We start from the raw sequence: 15,585 nt of genomic DNA on the forward strand, positions 1-15,585 counted from the left end.
AACTCTTCAATACTTCTACTACTTTTGAAAGTTCTGGGTCTCTTCCTGGTTTAATTATTAGTGTGTATAATGATGACCAAGAATAAGGAATAAATTTTTGAGCACCTAGCTAGGCCATGCTAAATAAACACTTTACATTACCTATCTCATATAAACTTGGAGGTGGTCTTGTTATTATCATTTCTAGTTTACAGTTTCAGACAGGAAGGCACACAGAGTAGGGGAAGTAACTTGCCTAAGTTGCAAGGTGCGTTTTGAACCTTTGCAGTCTAACTCCAGTGCCAAGGCTGTTAGTTTCTACTAGGTTTCCAAGAACCTGCTAGGCGAATAAAGAGTAGAAAGGCATTCTAGGTAGAGGGAACAAAGTATACAAAGACAGGACTAGTCAATTAAGCTAGTCAGCCACTCAGTTTCTCTGAGTCTTGATTACTCACCTACAAAATAGGAACAGTATTATCTATCATTAAGCTTGTGAGAATTAAATGTGATAATGTGTGTAAAGCACTTTGCAAAATTCCTGGATCACAGAATGTATATAATGCTAATTAACGTTTTGAAAAATATTATTTCTCTTCTAGTCCTTCTACCTCTACAGAACGGGCTCCAAGGAGACTACATTTCCCAGCATGCCACCTCGCCCTTTGACTCTAGCTGGACCAAAAAGACGCGCCGCGGAGCGCCTCAAGCCGGAAGACTATAGTCTCCCGGCATGCAGTGCGCCTTCTTCCATTAGGTTTGAGGCACGGCCGGCGCGTTGCCCTCCGGGAGTTGTAGTCAGCGACGTATTGCTCTGACGCTGGCCGGCCCCGGGCGTGGGGGCCTGTGGGAGGTGGCGCGGCCGAGCCCAGCTGCGGGGCGGAGGCGGCGGAGAGGCCTGTGGCGGCAGGGAGCGGCGGGGCCAGGAGCGGGCGCTGGAGCCGAGCCGAGCCGGAGCGGGCGGCGCAGGCCGGCGCGGCGAGCAGCAACCATGTCGGTGTTCGGCAAGCTGTTCGGGGCCGGAGGGGGTAAGGCCGGCAAGGGCGGCCCGACCCCTCAGGATGCCATCCAGCGGCTACGGGACACGGAGGAGATGCTAAGTAAGAAGCAGGAATTCCTGGAGACGAAGATCGAGCAGGAGCTGACCGCCGCCAAGAAGCACGGCACCAAAAACAAGCGCGGTGAGTCGGCCCAGTTCCTTCGGACTCTCTCAGGCTCTCCGGGCCCGGACTCCACCGTCGTCAGACACGCCCCGGGGTCTGCCCGGACCCTGGAACTCTCCCCGGTCAGACTCCCTTCTGGGCCTTTCCGGACCCCTCCCCTCTGGCTCCCTTGAGTGTCCCTTGGGGCCTTGGACGCCTCCACCATCAGACTCTCATTCCTGCCTTTCCCCTCAGGCTCTCCCTACCCCGCCAGGCCCCTTCGGAGCCTGGTTTCTCAGCACTTCCCTCCGCCCGCCCTATATTCTGTTCTCTTCCGCCTTTTCCTCCTCTCTCAGGCCTGCCCTCACCCACCTTCGAGACACTGCTGTCTCTTCCTTATTGGCTCATTTCTGCCCCCCATCCTAACTCATGTGCCCTTCCTTGTCCTCGCCCTGCCTTCTCCTGACCCTCTGTGGGGGGTCTAGGAGCTGCCCCAGCCCTTCCCCCATTTCCCACTCACAATTCGCCTTGAGAGACCTCCTTGATGGAAAGAAAAGGGGAGTGGGAGAGTGGAGACCCCTGGTACCGTCTCTGTTCACTTGCTGAGTGAACTTGAGTAAGTTGCTTTCCTTCTTGAGGCCTCATTTTCCCTGTCCATCAGCAAGTGCCTTCCAGATCTGTGATTCACTGCTTGCTGTCTCATAGCCAGGGCTTATCAGAGTTTCTGGTAGCAGCAGAAGCCTTCACGGGTGACTCACGGCTTCCCCATGGCTTCCCCCATCCTTTCCCCATCCCTTCCCCATCCCTCTGAACCAGAAATAGGGACTCCATTCCTCCATTGGCGGTGACTCCTTCCCAGTCCCCTCTACTGGGGGTCAGGGTGGGGATAGTGAACTCGAGGCATGCTTTTAATATACTTCTGTTGTTGTATGGCTTTCTGGGCAAGTGCTTTGTATTCTTCTTAAGGTGAACGTGACAATGCTTTAGTAACTGTAAAGCAGTTTAGAGATATTTGATCATTTTGTTGTTATGGCAATATGAGATTGAACTATAGGGTGACAACGCCTCCTCCCGCCCCCAGAGGGAAGCAAAGGTGAGAGGGATTGAGGAACTGCACAAACAAGTATTTAATTTAGAAGTCTGCTAGTTACTAGCTGCGTGACCTTGAGCTAGTTACTTTACCTCTCTGAAAGAAGATCATTTCTTTACAGTGACTTTACAGCACATAGTAGGGGCTAAATAGTAGTTTTCTTCGTTCTAACAGAAGAACAGAATAGCTTATCCTGAGGGTGCTTCTCTGCTGATAGTCAACAAATACTCTGGAAAAATTTTTTTGAGTGCTTTCTTTGCTGCATATTCACAGGATGAACAAAGCACAGCTTCCACCCTAATGAGAAGACAGAAATAGGAAAATAAGTGAAAAAAATATTGTCTAGTGGTGGTGGGTGCTTAAAAAAAGATGATCTGATAGGGTGCAATGGAATGGGAAAAGAGGTGCCAGGGGAAGACCTCTTTTAAAAAGTCAAGTTTGAACTGAGCCTTAAGAAACCAGCTCTGTAAAAAGCTAGAGGAGGAGCTTTCCACTCAGGGAAAACAGCAAAGGAAAAGGCCTGGAGGTTGGCCTGTTTTAAGAAACAGAAGACCTCTGGGTCTGGAATGTAGCAATTGAAGGGGAGAGTGGTATGAACTAGGAAGATGGGGATTGAGTGGACCTTGGACTTCCTGGTAGAGTTTGGATTTTATTTCAAGTGGGTGGCAAGATGTTGCAGGGTATTGTCCAGGAGTGTGTGCTTAGCATTGATAGAGTTTTAAAAACACCATCTAGCTGCTCTTTGGAAAGTAGACAGGTCAGGGGTGAGAGTGGGAGCAAGGAGGCCTGAGATAGTTGCTGTCGTCCATTTGTGGCCTGGATGCCAGCTGTAGGTAGCCCTGGAGATAGAGAACGGGGTTAGATTTTGCTGCCTCTAGCTTTTTTTCTCTGATGACTCTCCCTCAGTCAGGATCCTCTATTGTTTATTAGAGTCTGTGTTTTTAGCAGTCTGCATTTTGGAAAGCTTTGCCTGTTGCAGGGTGGTGGAGGAGAGGGTATCACTTTACCTCATCTCCCATCTGAGAGGGAGATTCTTCTGAGGTCTTTTGGTCTGGAGCTAGTTTAGTTTTTGCAGTTTTAGAGGTGATTGAATTTTCTTTCAAGAGGCTTAGAGAGGGTACCAGCAGACTGTGGAGGACCAGTCTCAGTTCGTTGTAATAATTTTGCTGAAAACAGTCTGTCTTCTTCCTTTTCTTTTTTTTTTAAGTTTATTTATTTATTTTGAGGAAGGGAGGGACAGAGAGAGAAAGAGAGAGAGAGAGAGAGAGAGAGAGAATCCCAAGCAAGCTTCTTATGATCAGTGCAGAGCCTGATGCGGGGCTTGAACCCACAAACCTCGAGATCATGACCTGAGCCAAAATCAAGAGTCAGACACTTAACTGACTGAGCCACCTAGGTGCCCCCAGTCTGTCTCTTTGAGTTTGGCTGAGAGGACAGGAGCTACTATAAGCTGCCCTTCTTTTTTAGCATCTTCTGGTCTTTTAGACCAGAGGTCTTTTAGCATCAAGGTCTTATCTGCCTATTGGGATAGTGCTGTGAGGTATTAACACCACCACATACCGTCCAGTTAGTCACTTATTGGCTTGCTACTGTGGTGGGATCTGCACAATCAGATGGAAATACACTGTGCGTGCCTTCCAGGAATTCAGGATTGGTAGTGGGTGTGTTTTTGTTGTAGTTTGTGTGTGTGTGTGTGTGTGTGTGTGTAAAAGAGAGAGTGAGAGAGTGGAGGAGGAAAAGGAGTAGGAGGAGGAAGAGAGGAAGGGGTAGAGAAGGGAGAGAAACATACCAGTCGGTGCTGAAACGTGTGAACATGGGTCTGAGGCTGCATAGGAGGAGGTTCCTGTCTGGAAGGGAAAGGGCAAGGGGGGCTTCAGAGATGAGGGAAGTGTGAGATGGGTCAGCAGGGAGTTTGGGAGCAGTGAGAGTGATATGGGGTGAGACAGCAGATAAGTAACTGCAGACTGGCCTGTAGCCTCAGACCTCAACCTGGAAATGCTGAGGAGCCACTGGCTGTCTTAATGCAGAAGAGACAGATCAGCTTAGGTTTCCAAAGAGTATACCAGCAGCAGCATATAAGTAAGTAAGGAGTGTAGACCAACCAGGAAGGGGCTGGAGGCAGGAATCCATTAAGACATAAGGATAGAAAATCTCATAGACATGATTTGAGCCGTAGATTTATCATTTACTAGCTGGTGCCTTGGGCTGGTTACTCTGAACCTTAGATTTCTCCTCTGTGGATAGGAGTACTAATACCTACCTTATTGGGTTAAATTGTGTTATGCGTGCAAGGCTCTTAGCATATGCCTGCCATATGGTAAGTGATCAATAAATGCTTGCCATTATCATTATTATAAGGAGACTTGTAATTATTCAGGTGGGAACAAAGGGCCTAGAGTAGAAGCGTGGAAAACTAGATGAGAAGTAATGCATGTCAGACTTTTCTGAAGGAGAATCAAAAGAGGCTTGGTGACTTATGGGACTTGGGGGCAGGGTGAAGCAGGGAGGAGTTGAGGACGATTCCCAGGTTTACAGCTTGGACAACTGGGTGGATGGTGATGCCATTAATCAAGGTGAGAAACACAGAGGAGGAGCAATACTTCATAATTGTGTAGTCCTTTGAAGTTTGTAAAACTTCTTTTTTCCTGAGTCTCACAGCATCCATTGTGAGATTATGAACTCCTTGAGGTAGGTTGGATGCTTATGTTCATCACTGTGTCCCCTAGCATAGGGTCTGACATATGGTTAATGTTCAGTAAGTATCTATTAAATTAATGGAAACCATCTGTTGACTATGTTCTGTTATTCCCATTGTACAGAGAAGAAAATGAGGCTCAAGAGAGGATGTAACTTGATTCAGAGACCAGTTCTTCTGGTGGCTGTGGGCATCTTGTGTTCTATTTACTCCCATGATGGCTCAAGTCATCATCATTACCTTTGTCATCACTTGGCTCATTAAACACCCACCTGGGCAAGGTGTGGTGCTGAGTGGGGGGAAAAGAAGTGAGATAGGACCACACCCGGCCCTGTTGCCCAGCCCGGCCAGGTCCTTGTGGCATACACATTGGAAAGAGGATAAATTGTCCTTTAAAACAAATCTCTGAAGGGGTGCCTGGGTGGCTCAGTCAGTTAAACGTCTGACTCTTGATTTCAGCTCAGGTTGTGATCTCAGGGTTGTGAGATCGAGCCCAGCATTGGGCTCCATACTGGGTGTGGAACATGCTTGGGTTTCTCTCTCTCCCTCTCCCCGCCCCCTCTCTCAAATAAAATTAAATTAAAATTAAAAATTAAAAATAAATAAATCTCTGAAGCTCAAGTAGATTATTTGCAGTGCACAGATGTGTTCTAGGAAGTAGTTTTAGTTAGGGGCCTGGAGCAAAATTTGGATTGCATATTTTTTCCAAATTTCTTTTCCTTTCCTTTAGTCATGTATTCATTCTTTTTATATTAAATTATTTTATTTAATTTATTGGGGGGGGGTGGAGACAAAGGGAAAGAGAGAATCTTAAGCACTTCCACACTTGATTCAGAGCCCAATGCAGGACTCAATCTCATGACCCTGGGATCATGACTTGAGCTGAAATCAAGAGTTGGACACTCAACCAACTGAGCTACCCAGGCACCCCACATATTCATTCTTAAGCATGTGGTAGGCTCTTAAACTGTGTCCTAGGCCCCATGCTCAGTGCTGGAAATATAGAGAAACCAGACATGGTCCCTGCCATTCAAGGGACTTAAGTATCATCACCTTTCCTTTTGTATAAAGTAGAAATAATATTCATCTCACATAACCTTTGGTGAAGATGAGCTAAGATAGTATATAAAAAAGTGTGACACGTTGTGGGTATGAAAGTATACTTTTCTGGTAAAGGTTTTGCTGCTCAGGTTTCTTTCTTTCTTTCTTTCTTTCTTTCTTTCTTTCTTTCTTTCTTCTTTCTAAGTTTACTTATTTATTTTGAGAGAGAGAGGTAGAATGGGAGCAGGGGAGGAGCAGAGAGAGGGAGAGAATCCCAAGTAGGCTCTACACTGTCAGTCTGGAGCCCGACACAGGGCTCAAACTCACAAACTGAGAGATCATGACCCCGAGCTGAAACCAAGAGCTGGCCGCTTAACTGACTGGGCCACCCAGGTGCCCCTTGCTGCTCAGATTTCTTTGGTTTGATTGTCAAAATGGAAAAGTCCTTTAACTGAGAAGTTGATGGAAATCAGTCTAGGTGAACTGACAAAAATCACTCAAACTTAGGTGTTTTTTTTTTTTGGTTCCTTTCCACAGTACCCTGTTAGTGGTACTGTGGAAAGGAACCACTTAGTGGTACTAAGACAGTACCACTTAGTGGTACTAAGACAGATGATCAAATATCAAAGATTTTTTTTTCATCTTAAGGCATTGTAATGAGTTATGAAGTATCTACCCTAGGTGGTTCAGATTTGCCTTTTGTCCTGTTTTAATAAAGATGAAAACAACTTGTAGAAAGGATCATATTTTAGTTTAACAAGAACTGTATAAGATTAGGAAATGGGTATGAGACTGGGTACCTTAAACACCCTACACCAATACATGTCTATTGGATTTATGGATGCAAATCAGTTCATTTACAGGTTAATTTAGGTTTAGTCGAAAATGTCTGATGGATGTAGAGAGGCTGTGTGCTCACAGGAAATACATCATCATTAAGTCCTGTTCATTGCTGGAGCCAGGGTGACTCTCTCATGTTTAATAGAATTGCTTTAAAATGTTAGCATGTGGGAAGACATCTTAATAAGTTACATTTATAGTGAATGCGGCCTTTTGGTTCTCTAGACTCAGGGTATCAGGTAGAAAAGTACAGCATCTTATTGGTGCATGTGTCAGCAGGATCTCCTTTTCCGGAGGCCCTGGGATGGAAAATCCAAAACTCACCCAGGGAACTGAGCAGTGGGAATTTCCCTTGGTGACGCTTAAGTTTCTTGTTTGAAGAAATGGCTGGCCAGATTGGGTTTGGTTTACTTCTTAAGACAGATGGAGTGTCAGAGAGGCCTTATGTGTTGTTGGCTGTCCAAACATGCTGGTGCCTTTGATTCAAATGACAAAAATCTTTTTTTGCCCCATTTGGCAGGGAGATTAAATATTTTTAAGTGCCTGCCAGGAGGTTTATAATGTGCTTTGAAATTCAAGATAGATTTTGTTTGGAAGTTTAGCTACATGTGAGGACCTTTGAGCTTGACTATTTTGCTCAGGGAAATTTAGTGTTGTCCATGGTTGGGTTTGTGTGCAGAGAGTGAGATCTTGGAAAATAGCTTGTGAAGATGTATGGGAGCCCTATATCCCTGAGGCAGAAAGCCAGGACCTGATTTGTTTCCAGTGGTCCAGAGCCCTGAGGTGGAGCCAGAGCTGAATGGGAGAAGGGAAGCTCTTGGAGTCTTGAGGAATTCCTTTGGGTGGGAAAAGTTTATGAAAATTTGGGCCTCTTGCTCAGAATTTTTTATGCTGTGCCATTGTCTTTAAAAGAGTGAGAGGATCTTCAAACAATACAACTTTAGAATGGTCATTTTGAGGATAGATGGTTATATTTAGAAGGAAAAGTTGAACTTAGCAACAGGAAACAAGAACAGACCTATCTGGATATAATATAGCCTGTTTTTAAGGTGTTTGGCTCAAACCAGCAGATGCTTATAGAGTTCCTTCCGGGAGGAAGGCAGCATGATGGTTTAGGCAAAAGATTTCTCTGTTTGAATGCTGGTCTCACCACTCACCAGCAGTACCTTGGCAGTTACTTATCCTCTCTGAGTTTTCAATATCCCCATCTATAAAAAGGGGAAAAATAATACTTACTTCTTAGGATTCTTGTGAGGATATGGAATAAGTTGATACATGTAAAGTGCCTAGCAGAGTGCCTGGAACATAGGAGAGATGTCAATGTGTCCTTGGTTTCCCATGTATAGTCTTGGGCAAAATAAAGGATATAAAGATGGATGAGACACTACTTTCTCCCTACAAGGGCTCACACTTCAGTGAGGAAGACACATACATGTACAAGTAACTGATAAAAGGCAAAGCATGGTAAGTGTACAAATGAAGTATTAGAGGACAATACAGCAGGAATAGATTAATTCATCTCTGAGGGTTGGCAGGTTCATTTCACCCAGCCACCCATCCGGTGCCCAAATTCCCTTTGCAGTATTCCTGCCAAGCGATTAACCTCCGATTGAACCTCTATTCTGACAGGATTTGTATTAGGTGCTCTATCCTCCCATACTGCAGCATCGTCTGTCTTTGGATAGCTCTGACTATAAAATCACCTTTCTTTGGAACTGAGATCTTTCTTCCTGTAGTGCCTACTTGCAGTACAGGTTGAGGAGGTAGCTCTGTAGGGAAGCAGTTTGGGCTCGTAAAAAGAATGTGGTACAAGGCCTGGGGGCAAATCCTGGCTCTGACAGTAGAGGATTGTGAACAGTGTTTCTTCCCTTGGGAAAGCTAATTGCTAATTCTGCCTCTTGGGGCCAAAGAGAACAGGTCTAATCCTCCTTCAGTAAGATAAATCAGGGAAGATAGTGCTTAATGTTTCAAGCCTGCCACTTCTCTAGGACAGATCTCTGTTCCGTTGGCTGTTGCCAGGTATTTCTGTTCTTTCCCTGTTGCCCTCCTCTGGATGTGCTCCTCTTTATCGGCATTTCCTTTAAATTGTGGAGTGAGCAGAGCTGAATTTCTGAATATTCCAGCCAAGGTCTGAGCAGCGTAGGCCAGAACATGCAGGGCTAGCCATTTGTCTAGGAATTAATTTGATTCTGTGTACTAAATGGCCCTGATAATTTCCATATCACTGAGACAGGTTTTTGGTTTTTTGTTTTTAAGCAAATTATGTTTCTGGTGACCTTTCATTAATAAAAGAATGAACATCTTGGGGCGCCTGGGTGGCTCAGTCGGTTAAGCAGCCGACTTCGGCTCAGGTCATGATCTCGCGGTCCGTGAGTTCGAGCCCTGCGTCGGGCTCTGTGCTGACAGCTCAGAGCCTGGAGCCTATTTCAGATTCTGTGTCTCCCTCTCTCTGCCCCTGCCCCGTTCATGCTCTGTCTCTGTCTCAAAAATAAATAAACGTTAAAAAAAAAAAAAGTTAAAAAAAAAAAAAGAATGAACATCTAGGAACTACTAAAGTTTGGCCTTTAAGGAGTCTTAACTGAAGGGTTGAATGATTTAAATTTTTTTTTTTTTTTAATGTTTTATATTTGAGAGAAAGAGAAAGTCAAAGTCCAAAGCAGGCTCCAAACTCCGAGCTGTCAGCACAGAGCCTGACACGGGGCTCAAACTCGCGAACCATGAGATCATGACCTGAGCCAAAGTCAGATGTTTAGGATACTTAACCGACTGAGCCACCCAAGTGCCCCTGGATGATTGAAATTCTTGACAAAAGCATCTAGCCGTCTTGATTCTCGCATAGCTGATACTTGTAGTTCTACCTCTTCCCTCTTCCATATAAGGCAAAACTGGCTGGAGGGCTTATTTGAGGGATGCAGGAAAACTATACAACTCCGTGGTTGTGGCTGTTTAGGTCAAAAGGTTAATGGCATGGTACGGTGGAAAAGGTGATGGGCTTAGGATCAGAAGACCTGACTTATATTCCACCTCTGCCACTTGCTGGTTTTGTGATATGCAGCAAGTTTCCTTGTATCTCTGAGCATCAGCTTTTTCAGCTGCAAAAACAGTATTTAATAACTCCTTTACAACTTTGCTACTCAAAGTGTAGTCCATGGGAGTATTTGGGAATGTGTTAGAAATACAGATTCTCAGTCCCTGCCAGCCCTACAGAAGCAGAACCTACGTATTTATGAGATCCCCAGGTGGTTTGTATGCACATTAAAGTTTGAGAGACACCTCTCTGTTGTGGGGATTAAATGACAATAGTGGGCATTTTTTATATGCCCATGTCACTATTCATTCCTGGATACTCAGGGATGCTGTCTTCTGGGTCAGTTTGCTCACTTCTGTTGCTGCTCAGAGATTGAACTCTTACTCAACTCAATCAGTTTCCAGATGCCTTCAGCTACCTCCAAACCCAGTGAGGCCACAGAATGTGGCTGGTTCAGTAGAATCTGGCTCCCCCACCTTTGAAAAACTTGAAGCACATATCCTGCTAATGGGGTAATGGCCTTCTTCATGAAAGAAGTCAGTCATCTGGGTAATTGAGAAGTATTTAGTCAAGCTGTCAGTCATGAGGACCCACTGATTGTTAGGCACTGGCAACCCTGGTGACAAATTGGGTGCAGTTCCCATCCTTAGGAAGCACTACTGCCTAGTGGGGGGACCAGTTGGTAAAGAATTTTTACCCAGTGAGGCTTGTATAGAGTGCTATAAAAACCCCAAGTGAAGAGGAATTAATTCCACTTGGGGGTTGGGGGGTGGCTAGGAAATGAATTTTTTTTTAAGTTTTTTTTTCTACCAGAAATGATTTTTCAGAGAGTTGTGATTTCTTGGTTCAGTGGCTTTGTGGCTGTTTCCTGTTCTGTTTCTATGGCATTGGTAGTGTTCTGATCCACCAGTTAACTGCATCAGGAGGGACAGATGTTCTCTGAGAGTCAGTTCTATGTTAGGAGCCATCTGAGATGCTGTGTGGATTTCCAGGCAGTGAAAAAGACACAGCTTGGCCCAATGGATCCTACAGATCTGTTAAACAGATCTGTGGCTCTTTCAGAGAAAAAAAAGTTACCACAACTAAATAACCCATATGTTTTTTCACTGGAGTCTTACAGCCATCCTAAGCGTACCTTTCAGGAACTTATGGATAAAGTAAAAAAAGATTCAGAGAACTTCTCAGCCAGGGGGAAAGGAGTTATATGGGATAATGAAGTATATAAATGGTGGGAGAGGATCAGTGCAGGGAATTCCATCATGAACCTGCCCTGTTTGATTCCATAAAATGATATTTTTCTGGATTTGGGGTGATAGTGAATCAAGCACCAGGTTGCTTGGGGTGCTAGGCCTGGGACTTGGCACAATCTGCTGAGGAAAGTTTTCTCTCATTGAACAATCAGGGCAGTTGAGTTTGCTTAGAGCTGAAGGCTCTACAAGTCCCAAAGCAGAAGTTCAGACATTCATCCAATTCATCAAGTGTGAGGCCTGTCGAATGATCCTGCTCTCAGAAAGCCCATACTCTTGGTAGACAGGAATAATTAAAGTACGGTAGTGTCTGTAAGGGCCAGCCACAGGAGCACCCTAAATGGCATATGTGGTAGAGATTTGAAGAAAGGAGCAGTTCTCCAGTTTAGGGTTGAGATGACAATGTGATCTTTTGTGTTGGTCCTTAAACAAGTAGGCAGTTATAGGTTGGAGTGGGGTGGGGTCGACTGGGGTAGGGATTGGGTGTAGACACTCATGTTTGGTATTTGACACCACCTCAGGTCTAGAGTTGTGACTGGAAGTTGCAGAAGAACCTCTCCTTTTATCTAGCTGTGTTGAGTATAGAGTAGTATATTTGAGAAAAGGAAACTAAGGCTTTTGAAATGGATTTGGATATTGTGTACTGTTTAGGGACCTTGATGCTGAGATCCCAAATCTTTTTGGTCTTAGTGCTTTATAGGTAAACATTTGCATTTCATTTCAGATGGTCCCTTTTAAAAGAAGGTAGCTAGAAGTCATCCAGATTGGAAAGGAAGAAGAAAACTATCACTATTTGCAGATGACATGATACTATATATAGAAAACCTTAAAGATTCCACCAAAAAACTCTCAGAGCTAATAAATAAAGTTGTGGGGTACAAAATTAATATACAAAAATCTGTTGTATTTCTATACTCTAATAAGGAACTATCAGAAAGAGAAAACAAGAAAACAGCCCCACTTAACAATTGCATCAAGAAGAATAAAATAGCCCTGGTGACTGAGCCGCCACGAGGGACTCAGCTGCCTGCCCCTTGAACCCGCTTGCTTCCCCGATGCTCTATCACCTCCCCCCACCTTTTCCCCACCCCTTCTCCTATAGGCCTTTTCCACCAAAGAAAAGAAATCATATTTATTTCCACTGTCCAGAACCTCCACTCTTTTGACCCCTTTGCTGATGCAAGTAAGGGTGATGATCTGCCTCCTGCTGGCACTGAGGATTATATATATAAGAATTCAACAAAGAAATGGCAGGAAGACCTATACTACTGTCTAAAAGCATTGTTGATGATTACGACAAAAACTAGTGAAGGTGTTTAAGAAGAAATTTGCCTGTCATAGTACTTTAATTGAGCATCCAGAACATGGAGAAGTAATTTAGCTACAGGGTGACCAGTGTAAGAATAGATTCCAGGGGCGCCTGGGTGGCTCAGTCGGTTAGGTGTTCGACTTCAGCTCAGGTCACGATCTCACGGTCCATGAGTTCGAGCCCTGCATTGGGCTCTGGGCTGATGGCTCAGAGCCTGGAGCCTGCTTCTGATTCTGTGTCTCCCTCTCTCTCTGCCCCTCCCCCATTCATGCTGTGTCTCTCTCTGTCTCAAAAATAAATAAACGTTAAAAAAAAAAATTAAAAAAAAGAATATATGCCAGTTCCTCTTAGAGATTGGACGGGCTAAGGACAACCAGTTGAAGGTTCATGGGTTTTAAGTGCCTTTGGCTCACTGAAGCTTAAGTGGGGATTTCCTCGCAATGGGTAGAATTTCCTTTCTGTCCTTTGTTACATTGTTTAAAAATCTTATAGCTTCTTGTAAAGATGATGATTTGGGGTCTGCTTTTAACTTGGACTAGTTTAAGTCCTTTGTGTAATAAACTGAAAAGAGCCAAAAAAAAAAAAACAAAAAAAAAAAACCCAGAATAAAATACTTAGGAATAAATTTAACTAAGAAGGTGAAAGACCTGAAAACTATAAGAAATTGATGAAAGAAATTAAGATACAAATAAATAGGAAGATATTCCTGCTCATGGATTGGAAGAATTAATATTGTGTAAATGTCTGTACTACCCAAAGCAATCTACATATTTAATGCAATGGCATTTTTCACAGAACTAGAACAAATAATTCTAGAATTTATGTGGACCCACAAAAGACCTGAATAGCCAGAGCAGTCTTGAGAAAGAACAAAGCCAGAGGCATCACACTTCCTGATTTCAAACTATACTACAAAGCTGTAGTGATGAAAACAGTGTAGTATGGCCTAAAAGACACACAAGTCAATGGAACAGAATAAAGAGTCCTGAAATAAACCCACACATATATGGTCAATTAATTTATGACAAAGGAGACAAGAGTATACAATGGAAGAAGGAATGGTGTCTTCAGTAAATGGGTTTGGGAAAACTGGGACCGCTACATAACAAAAGAATGAAATTGTACCACTGTTTATGCCATATACAAAAATTAACTCAATGGGTTAAAGACTTGAACGTAAGACTTGAAACCATAAAACTCCTAGGGGAGCCTGGATGGCCCAGTCAGTAAAGCATCCAACTTCGGCTCAGGTCATGATCTCACGGTTTGTGAATTTGAGCCCTGTGTCAGGCTCTGTGCTGACAGCTCAGAGCCTGGAGCCTGCTTCCGTTTCTGTGAGTCATTCTCTCTCTGCCCCTCCCCCACTTGTGCTGTGTCTCTCTCTGTCTCTCAAAAACAAATAAATGTAAAGAAGAAATTTTAAAAATAAACCGTAAAACTTCTAGAAGGAAACGTAGGTGGTAAGCTCCTTGACATTGGTCTTAGCAATGTTTTTTTTGGATCTGACTCCAAAGGCAAGGACAACAAAAGCAAAAATAAACAAATGAGACTACATCAAACTAAAACGCATCTGTACAGTGAAGGAAGCCATTAACAAAATGAAAAGGCAACCTACTGAATCGGAGAAGATATTTGCAAATCATGTATCTGATAAGGGGTTAATATTCAAAATATATAAAGAACTCATACCACAATAACAATTTAAAAAATCTGATTAAAAAAATGGGACAGAGTATCTGAATATACATGTTTTCCAAAGAAGATATATAGGTAGCAATAGGCACTTAAAAGGATGCTCAACATCACTCATCATCAGGGCAATGCAAATCAAAACCATAATGATATATCACCTCATACCTGTCATAATGCCTGTTATAAAAAAAAACAAGATATAACATTTGTTGGTAAGGATGTGAAGAAAAGGGAACCTTGTACACTATTGGTGGGAATGTAAATTGGTACAAACACTATGGAAAACAGTATGGAAATTCGTCAGAAAATTAAATATAGAACTACCACATCTAGCAATTCCACTTCTGGGTACCTATCTGTTGAAAACAAAAACACTAATTTGAAAAGATATATGCATTTCCAATGTTTATTGCAGCATTATTTACAATAGCCAAAATGTGGAAACAACCCAAGTATCTGTCAATTGATGAATAGATTAAAGAAGTTGTGAGTGTATTTGGAATACTGCTCAGCCATACAAAAGAATGAAATCTTTATTTATTTTATTTTATTTTATTTTATTTAACGTTTATTTATTTTTGAGACAGAGAGAGACAGAGCATGAACGGGGCAGGGGCAGAGAGAGGGAGACACAGAATCTGAAACAGGCTCCAGGCTCTGAGCTGTCAGCACAGAGCCTGACGCAGGGCTCCAACCCACGGACCGCGAGATCATGACCCGAGCCGAAGTCGGCCGCTCAACCGACTGAGCCACCCAGGTGCCCCAAGAATGAAATCTTTATAACAATATGGATGGACCTTGAGGGTATAATGCTAAGTGAAATAAGTCTGAGAAAGACAAATACTACATGATTTCACTTAAAAGTGGATTACAAAAAACCCAGACTCCTAGATACAGAGAACAGAATGGTGGTTGCCGGAGGGGATGGGGTTTGGGCAGGCAGTAAAATGGGTTAGGGGATCAGGAGGTACAAATTTCTAGTTATGAAATAAGTCATGAGGTATAATGTACAGCATAGGAAATACAGTCAGTAATACCGTTTTAACTTACAACACATGGAAACTAGGCTTATTATGGTGATCAGTTTGCAATACATGTAAAAGTCATAATGATACAAATGTTAAATCGCTATGTTGTACACGTGAAACTAATATTGTATGGTTATACTTCAGTTTAAAAAATAAGAGTAGCTAGAAACTTTTTCTTCATTCACAAACCCATTTGCTAAGTATATATTAACTTGAGCTGTGTGCCAGATACTGTCCTAGTTTATTGGGTAAATGCAAGTGAAGGCACGTCATTGCCTCTGTGATGCTTTACAATCTAGCTAGAGTGACAAATAATCAGATATAATCAGGGTACAGTGTGATCTGTTCTAGAAGCATATTCAGAATTCAGAGTACAAGATATGCAGTGGAGGTAACTGAAACAGTCTGTATGTGTGTATGTGTGTGTTGATTGAATCTATATTTTTATCAAATAGTTTTTGGAGAATAATAGAATATTACAGTAGGAAAGAACTCAA

At 43.2% G+C, this 15,585-nt stretch overlaps 1 protein-coding gene across 1 annotated transcript in view; it reads left to right on the forward strand.

Moving 5' to 3' along the window:
• Window positions 1-805: 805 nt before the first annotated feature.
• Window positions 806-15,585, forward strand: part of CHMP4B (charged multivesicular body protein 4B) — a 52,978-nt gene continuing 38,198 nt past the window's right edge. The window contains exon 1 of the mRNA XM_060615950.3: window positions 806-1,157. Within this exon, the coding sequence (XP_060471933.1) occupies window positions 968-1,157 (190 nt within the window). The 5' untranslated portion in view covers window positions 806-967. The remainder of the gene's footprint in view (window positions 1,158-15,585) is intronic.

The sequence above is a fragment of the Panthera onca genome, chromosome A3, assembly GCF_046562875.1.
Source record: "Panthera onca isolate mPanOnc1 chromosome A3, mPanOnc1 haplotype 2, whole genome shotgun sequence".
In the NCBI taxonomy this organism is placed as follows: domain Eukaryota; kingdom Metazoa; phylum Chordata; class Mammalia; order Carnivora; family Felidae; genus Panthera; species Panthera onca.